The following is a 12,818-nucleotide window of genomic DNA, read 5'->3' as shown; positions in this document are numbered from 1 at the left end:
CAACTAATGCGAGAAAAGTAGTCCACTCTTAGTTGTTCAATAATTATAATTGGTGTGGGGTCCCACTCTCCCCCCCCACCAGAGTGGTGAAATATGGTCGCTTAATTGCGCAGTGGATAGACATGGGACGTTGAAAAATGTATTTGATATTTTTTAACAACACTAATCTGTTCACAAGCTTGATGCTGTGCAATAAAGGTAAACAATGCTAATAAAAGTAAAATAAAAAATATATAAAAAAATAACGACGTTTCGGAGGCAACACAAGCTTCCGTCTTCAGGTGGAACCGTCACAGCACGATTGCTGTATCTAGTAAAGAGACATTCTAAGAGACCCGACCTTGTAAAAAAACTCCTGTCCAGGGGCCTACTCTGGCTCATCCCCCCTCAACCAGTATATATACAAGGTCGGGTCTCTTGGAATTTCTCTTTACTTGATACAGCAATCGTGCTGTGACGGTTCCACCTGAAGACAGAAGCTTGTGTTGCCTCCGAAACGTCGTCACTAAAGCTTCAAATCTAGAAGTAAACAATGCTCTTTGGAGTCGTTTTAACATTCACTCTGCTAGAGTCTTCCAAAACAGCAGAGAGCAAGTGTTTGAAGTTGCTTCGCAGGGAGGAACTTGCGTCTCTCCCCACTGGGGTGTTTGACAAACTGACCCAGCTCATTGAACTGACTCTGTACAACAACCAGCTGAAGGGCGTTCCCAGGGGCGCATTTGACAAGCTGAGCCAGCACTGCCAGCCACGGTCTCTGCTTTGTCGCTGGGAATAGGGATAGAGATGACGCTCGGACACGAGTAGCATTAAATTTATAAAGCTACCGCGTTATTGAAATCCACAGTCATCGTTATCATCACCGTCGTTATGGTGTCCTTTAGTGCTAAAGGTTAGTCTGCAGTTTAAGTGAACATTCGTGAAGATTAAACGAGTGAATGTTGAAACTTATTAGTGCTGGAATTTATCGTTTACAGAAACTAGCATGTGCTGTGCGGGTTTATGTTAGTGCGGCAACAAACACAAAAATAACAACCACACAACAACAAAGACAAAGATTCCCGTATAACCTTAACAGACTGTTACGGCAAGTGCTGTTAGCGAGCACCGATGAAGGCAGGCACGACACACGAGGGGGTGGGTGGCAAACACAAAGCCCGGCCTCCTTTGTCTCCCTAACGACGATATTTACACATAATACCAGGTACTCATTTGAGGCTGAGTCGACCTAGGGGAGGCCCAGGACCGGTTAAGATAATCGTCACTGGTGTTGGCCATGATCGGGAATCGAACCCGGTTCGCCAGGTTCGTAGGGCAGCGCGCTAATCGCTACACTACTGATCGAGTAAAAATGTTACAGCGGGAATGCGAGGCGAGCTCTGAACAAAGTGAGGGTCGTTGTACAGCACCGCACAGACAGTGGGCACGGCATGGAGCGAGGTGCCGAGATGTGAGGTGAACACGACGCCGCTAACGCGACCTAGGGACCCGTGTTGGACTCCACTGCCGTGTGAAGAGCGACGCTCTCTTGTAGAGGCTGCTCTACAGCAATAAGCGAAGGCTGCTGACCTGCGATTTGTACTCAGCGATCAACTCACAGCTCTCCCCGCTGGGGTGTTTCGATCAGTAGAATTAATTCCGGCATTCGCCTGTCCATGGGAGTCTCCAGATTCTGTCTTCAGTCGGATGCTACTACAATGGGATGTGTGGCCAAGTCCTGTTTGAGTAAACGTTTGAGTTGTTGGTGCTGTTTGGGTAGTTGTTGTTTTGCTATCTGACCACCCCCTCGTCTACCGTGCTGGTCTTCATAGGTGCTCGCTCACATCATTTGCCCCAAAAGGTTGATGAGACTATATGGGGGATCTTTTTTGTTGTAATTATTTGATCTGATTGCTGAACAAATACAGAATCTGCGTGGTGGTGGGGATTCCCGCAGGCACAGACGCGAGGCTTCTGCTCTGGCAGTCCACAGTTGTCCCTGAGCACGAACACTGCGAGGGACGGGCGACGGTTTGGAGGCGGCTCACAACGGCCTCCCCTTGCACGCGAGCGGCGTCACGTGTGCCCCAACATTTACACGAGTTGCCTCTTACTGAAGATGTCCCTGCAAAACCTTCTTCACAAAACATTCATAGTGCTTAGTACATTTAGAAATCACTTGTCTTAATGTATTGTTTCGGAGTTGTGTTGTTATATCTATTTGCTTCTTTATTTTAATTAATGTAATTGGTTTGGATCATAAGTGTAATTATTAATTTATGTATCCCTTGAAAATATGCTCGCCATGATCATCTCACTACTGGATGAAGGTCTCTGCAATCCGTAGTCACGACCATGCGATGTTTTAATCCACTTCGCACCTGCAGACGAGCCGCTGTCATTACTCCATCTCCGTGGTGGACGTTCTTTAGGGCGCGTTTCCTCCCTTGCCTGCCACCTAGCAATTGTTATCGACCATGGTCAATGTGCATTGGCCATAGTGGATTATTCCATCATCCCTTCTCGTTCCGGAGCCTGGCCAAGCCTGCTTACTTTTATCTGTTTGATGTAACTTGCTAAAGTGTATATTCTCTGATTCAAGTGTTTTTCTGTCTCTCAATGTCATTCCAAGCATGTAACTCGGAGTGCTTCTGTGCGCACTTCTTATGTGCTTCTGAACCATCTGCTATTGGAGGTGGTTCACACGGATCAACATGTCTAGTTGTAGACACATTGGAATGTTACGTTTCATTGTGAAGTTCAGATTTACATAGGCACTCCAACCTGCTCTCGTTTGTATTGTTTTATTTGCATTGTTTTAGTCTCATTTCAGGTGATGCTAAAACCTTGATTACGGAAACAATGTTTTAGCAAATAACACCTTGTTATGAATTTCGATTTAAAGCTTTCGTGACTGCAGGGAATCGTCTTCTTGGTTCTTTCGGTAAAGTCACGTAGAAGGGAAATAATAAAATAATAATAAAACATAATAACGAAACGTCGTGATAATTATTTTGTTTTATTTTAATTAATTTATTATTTCCCTTCTACGTGACTTTACCGAAAGAACCAAGAAGATGAATCCCTGCAGTCACGAAAGCTTTAAATCGAAAGTTAACCGTGCGGATCGCTGTACTGCACCGCACAGACAGTGGGCTCGGCATGGAGCGAGGTGCCGAGATGTGAGGTGAACACGACGCCGCTTACGCGACCTAGTGACCCGTGTTGGACTCCACTGCCGTGTGAAGAGCGACGCTCTCTTGTAGAGGCTGCTTTACAGCAAGAGGCGGAGGCTGCTGATCTGCGATTTGTTCTCAGCGATCAACTGGGAGTCCCCAGATTCTGTCTTCAGTAGGATACTACTACAATGGGATGTGGAGCCAAGTCCTTTTTGAGTAAAGTTTTGCGTTGTTGGTCCTGTTTGGGTGGTTGTTGTTTTGTGTGGTTGCTCTTGTTCTGATGTGCTGTGGTGTTGTGTGCTTGTTTTGTCACGTCGTTGTTTTTGTTGTGTTGCGTTGTGTGGATGTTGTGGTGATTTTTTAAATGTTATCTTGTTGCTGCTGCCTTAACGAACCCCGCACAGCACGCGTGAGTTTCGATAAACGCTCAAAACCACCTCTAATTATTCACACAATTCACTCCATGCAATGTCCACTAATGCACGAAGACAGACGCTCACCTCACTGCTCAGTGACACTGCATACTAACTCGTTGCGCAAGAGGGCACCGTGACGACTCATGATAGTGACGATGACTGTGAATGTCAATAACGCGGTAGCTTTATAAACCTAACGCTACTCGTGCCGAGCGTCGTCTCTATCCCGGTGCCAGCGATGAAGCAGAGACCGTTCCTGGCAGTGCCGGCCCAGTTTGTCAAAATTGAAAGCTTAAACATCGGTTTGACTTTCATGGGAAAAACTCATCGCAGGGTGCATGGCAGAGTTGAACCACGAGTTTGTGAGACATCCTGCAAAAAATAATAAAAACAATTCTACTTTGAGACTTCAAAATGGCTTATTCGTCTCATCATATGGCGCTACGACCTTGAAATAAATTGGACAGACGAAACTATCCCTTTTTTCCGTGTCACACGCACAGTTTATGGAAAACAGGCAGCGAGCCTCACTCATCGTTCAAAGGGACATTTAGCGACACTCCTGCAACACGGTAGCCCACGGTACACCCGAACAAAATCGCTATCCTCAGGGGTGTAACGATTCACTCTACTCCCCCACCCTCCACTCCCCGACAAAAATAGTGTCCCGGAAATAAAATGTTTAATTGCCTCGGCCATTTTGTATTGTTTGGTACCCCGGTGTACCACCATGAGGATAAAGTGCGCCCGTGGGAATGCTCTTCAGCTGGTTGATTTGCAGTTCCAGTTTTGTCAGTTGAGTCAGACGGTCAAACAGCCCAGCGGGGAGAGACGCGAGTTCCTCATTGCGCAGAAACCTCAAACACTCGCTGTCCACTGTTTCATGGAGACTCGAGCAGAGTGAATGTAAATACGACTACAAACAGCGTTGGTTGCATTTTACTCACCGATCAAGCTTGTGAGCGGATTGGTGTTGTTCGAAACATCAAATGAATAATTCAAAGCCCTTCGTCTACCCACTGCTGCTCTGATTTCAAATGTGGTGATCGTTACACTGATATTGGGTGACAAGGTTGGAACCTCATCTTTACTGTTATTGCAATATTTTGGCACTGTAGTCTGCAAGGCGGTTTATGGAAATTCCACACTCCTATGCCGGGAACCAGTACATTTAATGTCGATTCATGACTGGCTACCATCAGTCTAGAATAAATGAACCCGGCATGGGCCTCCCCTCTGTTTACTCAGCCTTAAGTGAGTACCTGGCACGGTGAGTAAGCATCAGCACAGGAGATACAACGCGTGCCTGAGAGAAAGAGGGATTGTGTTTTAAACGAGAAGGATTCCGTGACAGTCATCCTTGGCTGTATCATCACTGTTATGAACCATCACTGATACAACCGATTGCAAGCCGCACCGATGTCCGTTGTGTCTACTGCTCAACTGATTGATTCCACGCTCTGCTGAGTGATGGCAGATGCCATCTCACGTGAAGCTGTGCACGAGTTACTTGCATTGCGGTGTGAACACAATTCAGTCCGAAGCAATCGCGCATTAGTCAGCTGAAGAGCATTCCCAGGGGCGCCTTTGACAACCTCAAGAGCCTCACTCACATCTGGCTGCACGACAACCCCTGGGACTGTGCCCTGAGCTGAGCGCTCAGCCTCCTCGCCTCTCCATCAGCTTCCTCGCCTCTCTCAACCTCTCGTGGTGATGAATGATAAAGTAGCCTACACAATCGTTTCATTATGAACATATGTAGAACGTTGTGATTTTTTTAAATTGCTAAAGTGAGAGATAAGGCGATGAGTAGTGGGCCCAGTGGTTAGCGTACTGCGCTCTGAACACGGTGACCTGGATTTTATCGTCAGCCACGGCGAACATCAGAAGCGAGTAATGATCATCACCACTTCAGCAGAGCCATTCGGTCAAACCCGCTACAACCGAAGCAGTGCTTGTGCCAGGCTAGGTGCATACACACATCTATTTATATAAAACACAATGAAAAAAGCTAAATAATCTCCCTGCAATGCTCTTCAATTGGTTTAAGTCCAAACCCAAGTGAGTCATTTGGGGGTTTAGTTGACCTCGGGGAGGTACAGGATTTATTCAGATAATCGTCGCTGGTGTTGGCTGTGAGTGGGAATCCACATCGGGTCGTCGTGTTTGTCGTGCAGTGCGCTAACCGCTACACTCCCGATCCCCATTAAACAATTGTACTTCAGCTATATTCATGTCATGTTACTGTCCGGTAATATTTACGTTGAAACTGGTACAATGAACAGTGCACCACCTTGTGCTTGAGAAAAGCCCTGGAAAGGACGTCAATTAACATCTTTAAGCCTCTTATTCTCACTCAGTGGCGCACATTCCCACAAGCCCTGCCAAGTGGGTTACTCGCGTGCAAATCAAAGAACAGATGCAGTTATTCAAGCGAGAAGGAGCCACATCAAGTGGAATCTCAAGTGTAACATGATTAGATTGGATTAAAATTTACGGGGTTGTTTGTGTGTGCACTCATTGGTGACTGTGCTGAGCCCATCAGCTCAATCCTTATCCCGATGTCTCCTCACTTCTCCTCATCTCTTAAGGATTATCTACGTGTGTGTCGACTTCTCTTGCTAATTGTGCCTTTTCACCACTGCCAATGCGGTATCAGCAAACAATGGGCGGACCGTGATCTCAATTCACAACGAGCTGCAGACCCTTGCCGAACACGCTGCGATCATCTGGGGGTTGAATTCGCTTTCACAACCAGCGCGTGGTCGTTACAAAAGCAAGAGCCTCGCAGATGATCGTCCTGGCCGCGACGTTAACTTCGCCCGGTAATGGTGCCACCTAAAGAAGCGACCTCAATTCACTGTCGTAGGGATATGTCTGTTGAACCAATATCTATCCACGATCATAGCAACATGCGTTCACTTCCATACGTATGTTTGCTAAAGCGAATTAATTTCACTTCGATCGACATATTTGACATAAATCTTCAGGCGTTGAATTGACCTTGATTCACATTCTTTGAAATTCATATAGTGGATCGATCTCCAGTCCCAAGGATAGAGACAAGAAAGCTAAAGCGATTTCAGTTCATCTTTTGACAATTCACTTTATAAAGCCACAACTATTTCGTAACACGAATTCCGCGAAAACATTGTTTTTGCATCTTGTATATCTATTCTACGTAATGATTCACTATTACAGCGACTTTAGTAGTAGCCTCAGGTTCTCGCGTCTCCACCTGTATTTTCACACTGTCAAACACCCCGGGCTCGAGCTTGGTGATCTGATTGTTGAAGAAAGTCAGAATCTGCACATTGGTGGGGATTCCGGCAGGCACAGACGCGAGGCTTCTACTGTCACAGTTCACTTGTGTCCCTGAGCACGAACACTGCGAGGGACGGGCGACGGTTTAGAGGCGGCTCACAACGGCCTCGCCTTCTACGCGAGCGGTGTGGCGTGTGTGGTCCAACATTTACACGAGTTGCCTCTTCCTGAATATATCCGTCAAAAAGTTTAACCGAAATACTTTTTAGAGTGCATAATTTGAACATACTGTATATACCCTGTTAACACCGATCGTTTAGGATATGTGTTTAAATTTGGTTTGAATTTGCGTCTCTAGTTAAATTATTTGTAAATCTATTGGATCATTAATTAATGTATTTACCAGCTATCCCTTGGGAATAGAGATATACATTACAAAAAGCTCTTATCTACTTCGTATGAAAAGTATATTCATCAATACGTAGATATATACTCATCAAGATCCATGATCAATCCGCTGCAAGCCGTATCCACTTGACATGGATGTGGTTTACCTGGTCAAACACTCTCTTCTATCGCCGCATTGGAATGTTAATTTTCATTGTGACGTTCAGCATTACAAAAACACTGCAACTTGCTCTCATCGGATCGTTTTACTTAGTCTCCTTGTTGCTCTTGCTAAAACGTCGAAAAGAGAAACAACTATCTGGCAAACAAAGCGTGTTACAAATGATATTATACAATGAATAGCCTCAAAAATTTCATTGTAAACCGCATCATTGTCGGTTGTTAGATGATTCATATTCAAGACTATAGTTTCATGTATGTACATATTTAGTAAACTAAACACCAACGTACTGTACAACAAGTGTGATAATCAAAATTAAATAATTGTTGGAGGGACGCAACTTGAAAACGCAGCAGAATATCCAACTTTGGGCTATTATTGAGATCAGATCGAGATCCAACTGGTAACATGTACAGGTGAAGTTGATCAATTTGGAGTGCGTTGAAAAATATTCGGACTCTTTCTCAGGACTCCATTTTTTCTCCCACCATTACAAGTGTCAATCCGTGGATACTGCTCGCCATGAGGTATCGATAAGAAATATGAAGCGACAGAGAAGATGGATTAACTTTATCCAACCATAAAAAGTTACTGCGTGAGAAACACGAATATTGTTTAAATACTTCTGTTTGTTAAAGGGCTTTCGAGCTCCCCCCACCCCCTCAATTTTATTTCCCGCCCCACCTCCACCCATGTCAATACCCTACAGCAGGAGTCGGCAACCTACGGCTCCGGAGCCGCATGCGGCTCTTTACGGGCTGCTTCTTGACGATATGTACGTATGTACAGTATGTACTCAGATGCATTGCGGCTCTTGAAATACTGAATTTTGTACCGAATTGGAAAGAAATGGCTCTTCTTGTTATTTTGGTTGCCGACCCCTGCCCTAGAGGGTTATCCGAGTTACGGAAGTAGACACCGGTGGGCTAAAGAAGTGAATTATTTTGTCCTTTGAAAAACGTGACACATGTTTTACTGTTTGGCCGTGTCGGGTGGTGGAGGGTTACGACACATTTATAAATAACGCGATCTGACCCAAAAACCTATATAATGAATAATATTGGTCGCGAAAGCCTACGTGTTAAATTGATGTAGGGTTTAATGAAACACATGGCATAGACAGGTGGTTCAAAATATAAAAAGTTGGTAACAATAATTGTACTTCGCATTGTATCTATACTGCTGTCAATTCCATACATGCCCTCTGTGTGTACTTGCATCGTTTGTTTCATTAAAATAATTTTGGCAAAAAAGGCTTTCGACCGTGTGCACGGGTAGTTTATTCTCACCACCTAGGGTTTACCAGACAAGATAATAGATCTTGTAAATAGATGTTTTGCAATGGCAGTCAATCTTCGGTGCAATATGAAAGACAAATGTGTGAATTGGTTCCATATTGTCAGACAACTATATGCTGAAGCAATTAAAACAAGTGCAGAGTGCAGTAACTTCATCGGCGTAGTGCAGGTACATCAGCATTGATGTTCAAGACCATGATCTGCTTAGAGTGCGGGAGCAGAGTCAGCCCCTGGGGACGCTCTTCAGTTGATTGCCGTTCAGACCCAGATCAGTGAGCTGGGTCAGTTTGTCAAATACCCCAACGGGTAAAGCCGACAGCTGGTTATCCCCCAGATACAGATGCTGCAGATTCGCTAAGTGGTCAAACACCCCGGCGGGGAGAGCTTGTGCCAGGGAATTGTTTTGGGCAGAGAGCTCAGGAGAGAGAAGACGAACGTGGATTTAATTCTAACTTTATTAGCAGTACAGGAGCAGTTCCACGATGAGAACTTACCTTTGAGGCACTTTAAATATGCTATATTATCTACATCCAGCAGTGAATAGACACTGGCGAATGACAATGAAAGACAACGGCTGATTATCTAGGCCATATACACAGTTGACAGGCTTACTTTTAGATTAGAATTGCGTTTGGAGACTTCATAAGGTTTTGGATTACTCAAAGAGAATAGAGAATGCTTACAGATATATTGTAAGACACTTACTGAAATAAACTATGGGCCAGGGTTGTTAGTTGAAACTATAAGGCAATCTTACTGATAGAGGCTGTAAGGCAGGGTTACTGGTAAAGGCTATAAGGTAGGCTTACTGGTAGACACTCGAAGGATGTAGGTTTATAAACTGAACTCTACTCGTGTCGAGCGTCATCTATATCCTCTTGTCCATCGACAACGCAGCGACCGTTGCTTGCAGTGCTGGCTACGTTTGTCACACGCGCCCCTGGGAATGCTTTTCAGCTGGTTCTGATTCAGATACAGGCGGTGCAGATTCACCAAGTGATCAAATACCCCAGCGGGGAGAGACGCAAGTTCCTTACGGCACAGGAACCTCAGACACTCGCTCTCTACTGTTGTGCGACGGCTCTAGCAGAGTGACTGTAAATACGACTTCAAAGACCAATGGCTACATTGTATTCATCCATCAAATATGTGAGCGGAGTGGCGTTGCGCAAACAATTATAAAATGAATTATTCAAAGTCTTTTTTCAAAATCATTACTGAATTAAGGCCTTCCCATGCCGTTCCAGTCATGGGGTGTATTTCACCATATTTCACCACGCTGGTCGGGGATAAATGGGTGTCTCTGACCAATGTTGAACAATGAAGAGTGCGTTAATGATCTAATTTTAGTCTCAACAGACTAAGGGAATGACAAAATGAAATACGCAGAGCTGAATCATGCCTGAATATCCGTAAACAACTTTACAAATTCTCCAATGACACTGTCTTCAAGTAAAAAAATATATGAAACGCGACGTTGCACGCACGTACATTTACGTGTGCTCTTGTTAGCCTGCAGGGTCACTGTGGAGTGAGGCGAGCATGATAGAGCGTTGGCAGCCAGTGGTGCAGAAGCACAGATAAAACAAACTCACCATAACACAAACACATTGCCGTAATGGGATGTATTTATATTTTGTAACATTTCAGAAAATCGTCCTTCTTCATATGACGTAAATGTTTTCTATCATATATTTATCGCATTAAGGCAGTGCTATTGACGAATGTTTAGAGTTATTTGTCAATGTTCAGTCCAATTCCAGCTCGATGTATTTCATTTCGTTATTCAATAAAAGTGAGATAATTATATAACTCTTAGTTGGTCAATTTTGGGGTGCATTAGTGAATATTTAATCAGAATCTGAATATGTATTTATACTGGAGGAATCCGATGAGCTATGAAGCTATTTTTCACATATGTCCAGTAGGGGTGGGTTAGAACGTTACAATAATCAGTCCAGAAATCTGATAGTAGTGCAAAATATAAGAAATGTAAACAAATCACCCAAACACATGCTAATTAAATTAAACCATCCACACCATACCAGGCAAAACCCACTGAGGTATTAAATTATGTTTTCAAAAGCGACTTGGAAACAAATGGCCTATCATTTTGGATATTTATAGCACTAAAATAACTTAAATATTCTTCATATTTCTCAATGTGGAGGGAAAACCGGAGGGCCAGGAGAAAAAAATATATGCGACCACCCGAAGAACATGCGAACTCCAAATATATAGAAGTCAAAGTCGGGATCGGGATCGAACCCCCGACCTCTTGCATACCAGGCGTGGACGATAACATCTCACCACTGTGTCACCCCTTTAATAAATACAGTACGTAAATTCAAATTGCATAAATTCCAAAGCTTCAGAAAGGCATTAAAACAACAGCAAAAACAGTCCCATATCAGACCAAGACAATACACAGTCCTTCAAAAATACCTAAAAATCAAATTCTTAATACATTGTTAAGGATTAATAATGAGTGAATAGTGTGAATAATGAGAGCTGATATTGAGCATTTACAGAAACTCATTGCACAGCACGTGAGAATTTCTGTGAATGCTCAATATCAACTAAAATAATTCCCACGAATCACCCATGTGATATCCATTCCTGCACTAAAGTAGACGGTCAATTCACTGCTCAGTGACACTGCAGACTAACTCGTAGCACAGAAGGACAACATAATGATGATGGTGACGATGACTGTTGATGTCAATAACGTGGTAGGTTCTTCTTGGTTCTTTCGGTAAAGTCACGTAGAAGGGAAGTAATAAAATAATAAAAATAAAACATAATAAAATAATTCTCACGACGTTTCGGCCACAACGCAAGCAGCCGTCCTCAGGTGAAAACCAGGTTTCAGGTCCGTCGCCTAGACGGATCTACGTGACTTTACCGAAAGAACCAAGAAGATGAATCCCTGCAGTCACGAAAGCTTTAAATCGAAATTTAACGTGGTAGGTTCATGAACTGGAACGGTTTGTTAAACGAGCCCCTGGAAACGATTTTCAGCTGGTTGTTGCGCAGCCAAAGCTGCTGCAGATTCCCCAGACGATCAAACACCCTTGCGGGATGCTCTTCAGTTGATTTTGGTCCAGACCTAAATGCTTAAGCCGGGTGAGTTTGTTAAACTGTGGATGTCAATAATATAAGCGTGTTTTAAAAAAAGTTTTTTTTAATATTACTTGTTAAATGGAGGCCACGGACTGCACCACGGAGCTTTTAGCGGTAAACAAGGTACCGTATTTACCGGGTAATACTTCGCGCTACCTTTACCCTGCCGGGTAATTCTTCCGAGCTACCGTTACCCTACTCTTTACCTTACCCCTTGGTATGTCGACACCTTTACCCTTCACCTTTTTACCCGGTAAAAAGGGTAAATTACCTTACCTTGCCGAGGCCTACTGCATACTAACTCGTAGCACAAGAGGGCACCGTGACGACTCATCATAGTAACGATGACTGTGGATGTCAATTACGCGGTAGCTTTATAAACCGAACGCTACTCGTGCCGAGCGTCGTCTCTATCCCGGTGGCAGCGATGAAGCAAAGGCCGTTCCTGGCACTGATACAACCGATCGCAAGCCGCACCGATGTCTGTTGTGTCTACTGCTCAACTGATTGATTCCACGCTCTGCTGAGTGAGGGCAGATGCCATCTCACGTGAAGCTGTGCACGAGTGACTTGCATTGCGGTGTGAACAGAATTCAGTCCGAAGCAATCGCGCATTAGCCAGCTGAAGAGCATTCCCAGGGGCGCCTTTGACAACCTCAAGAGCCTCACTCACATCTGGCTGTACGACAACCCCTGGGACTGTGCCCTGCGCTGAGCGCTCAGCCTCCTCGCCTCTCCATCAGCTTCCTCGCCTCTCTCAGCCTCTCGTGGTGATGAATGATAAAGTAGCCTACACAATCGTTTCATTATGAACATATGTAGAACGTTGTGATTTTTTTAAATTGCTAAAGTGAGAGATAAGGCGAGGAGTAGTGGGCCCAGTGGTTAGCGTACTGCGTTCTGAACACGGTGACCTGGATGTTATCGTCAGCCACGGCGAACATCAGAAGCGAGTGATGATCATCACCACTTCAGCAGAGCCATTCGGTCAAAC

General features: G+C 44.4%; 1 protein-coding gene across 1 annotated transcript in view; it reads left to right on the top strand.

Moving 5' to 3' along the window:
- The window catches only part of LOC133341711 (slit homolog 3 protein-like), a gene marked incomplete at its 5' end in the record, with an annotated part of 54,230 nt that extends 41,691 nt beyond the window's left edge, over positions 1-12,539 (top strand). The window contains one exon of the mRNA XM_061550359.1: positions 12,453-12,539. Coding sequence (XP_061406343.1) covers positions 12,453-12,539 — 87 coding nt within the window. The remainder of the gene's footprint in view (positions 1-12,452) is intronic.
- Positions 12,540-12,818: the final 279 nt, after the last annotated feature.

Source organism: Lethenteron reissneri, chromosome 2 (genome assembly GCF_015708825.2).
Source record: "Lethenteron reissneri isolate LAM-NWPU_2019-01 chromosome 2, ASM1570882v1, whole genome shotgun sequence".
Lineage (NCBI taxonomy): Eukaryota > Metazoa > Chordata > Hyperoartia > Petromyzontiformes > Petromyzontidae > Lethenteron > Lethenteron reissneri.
This window is presented reverse-complemented; position numbering and strand designations above follow the sequence as displayed.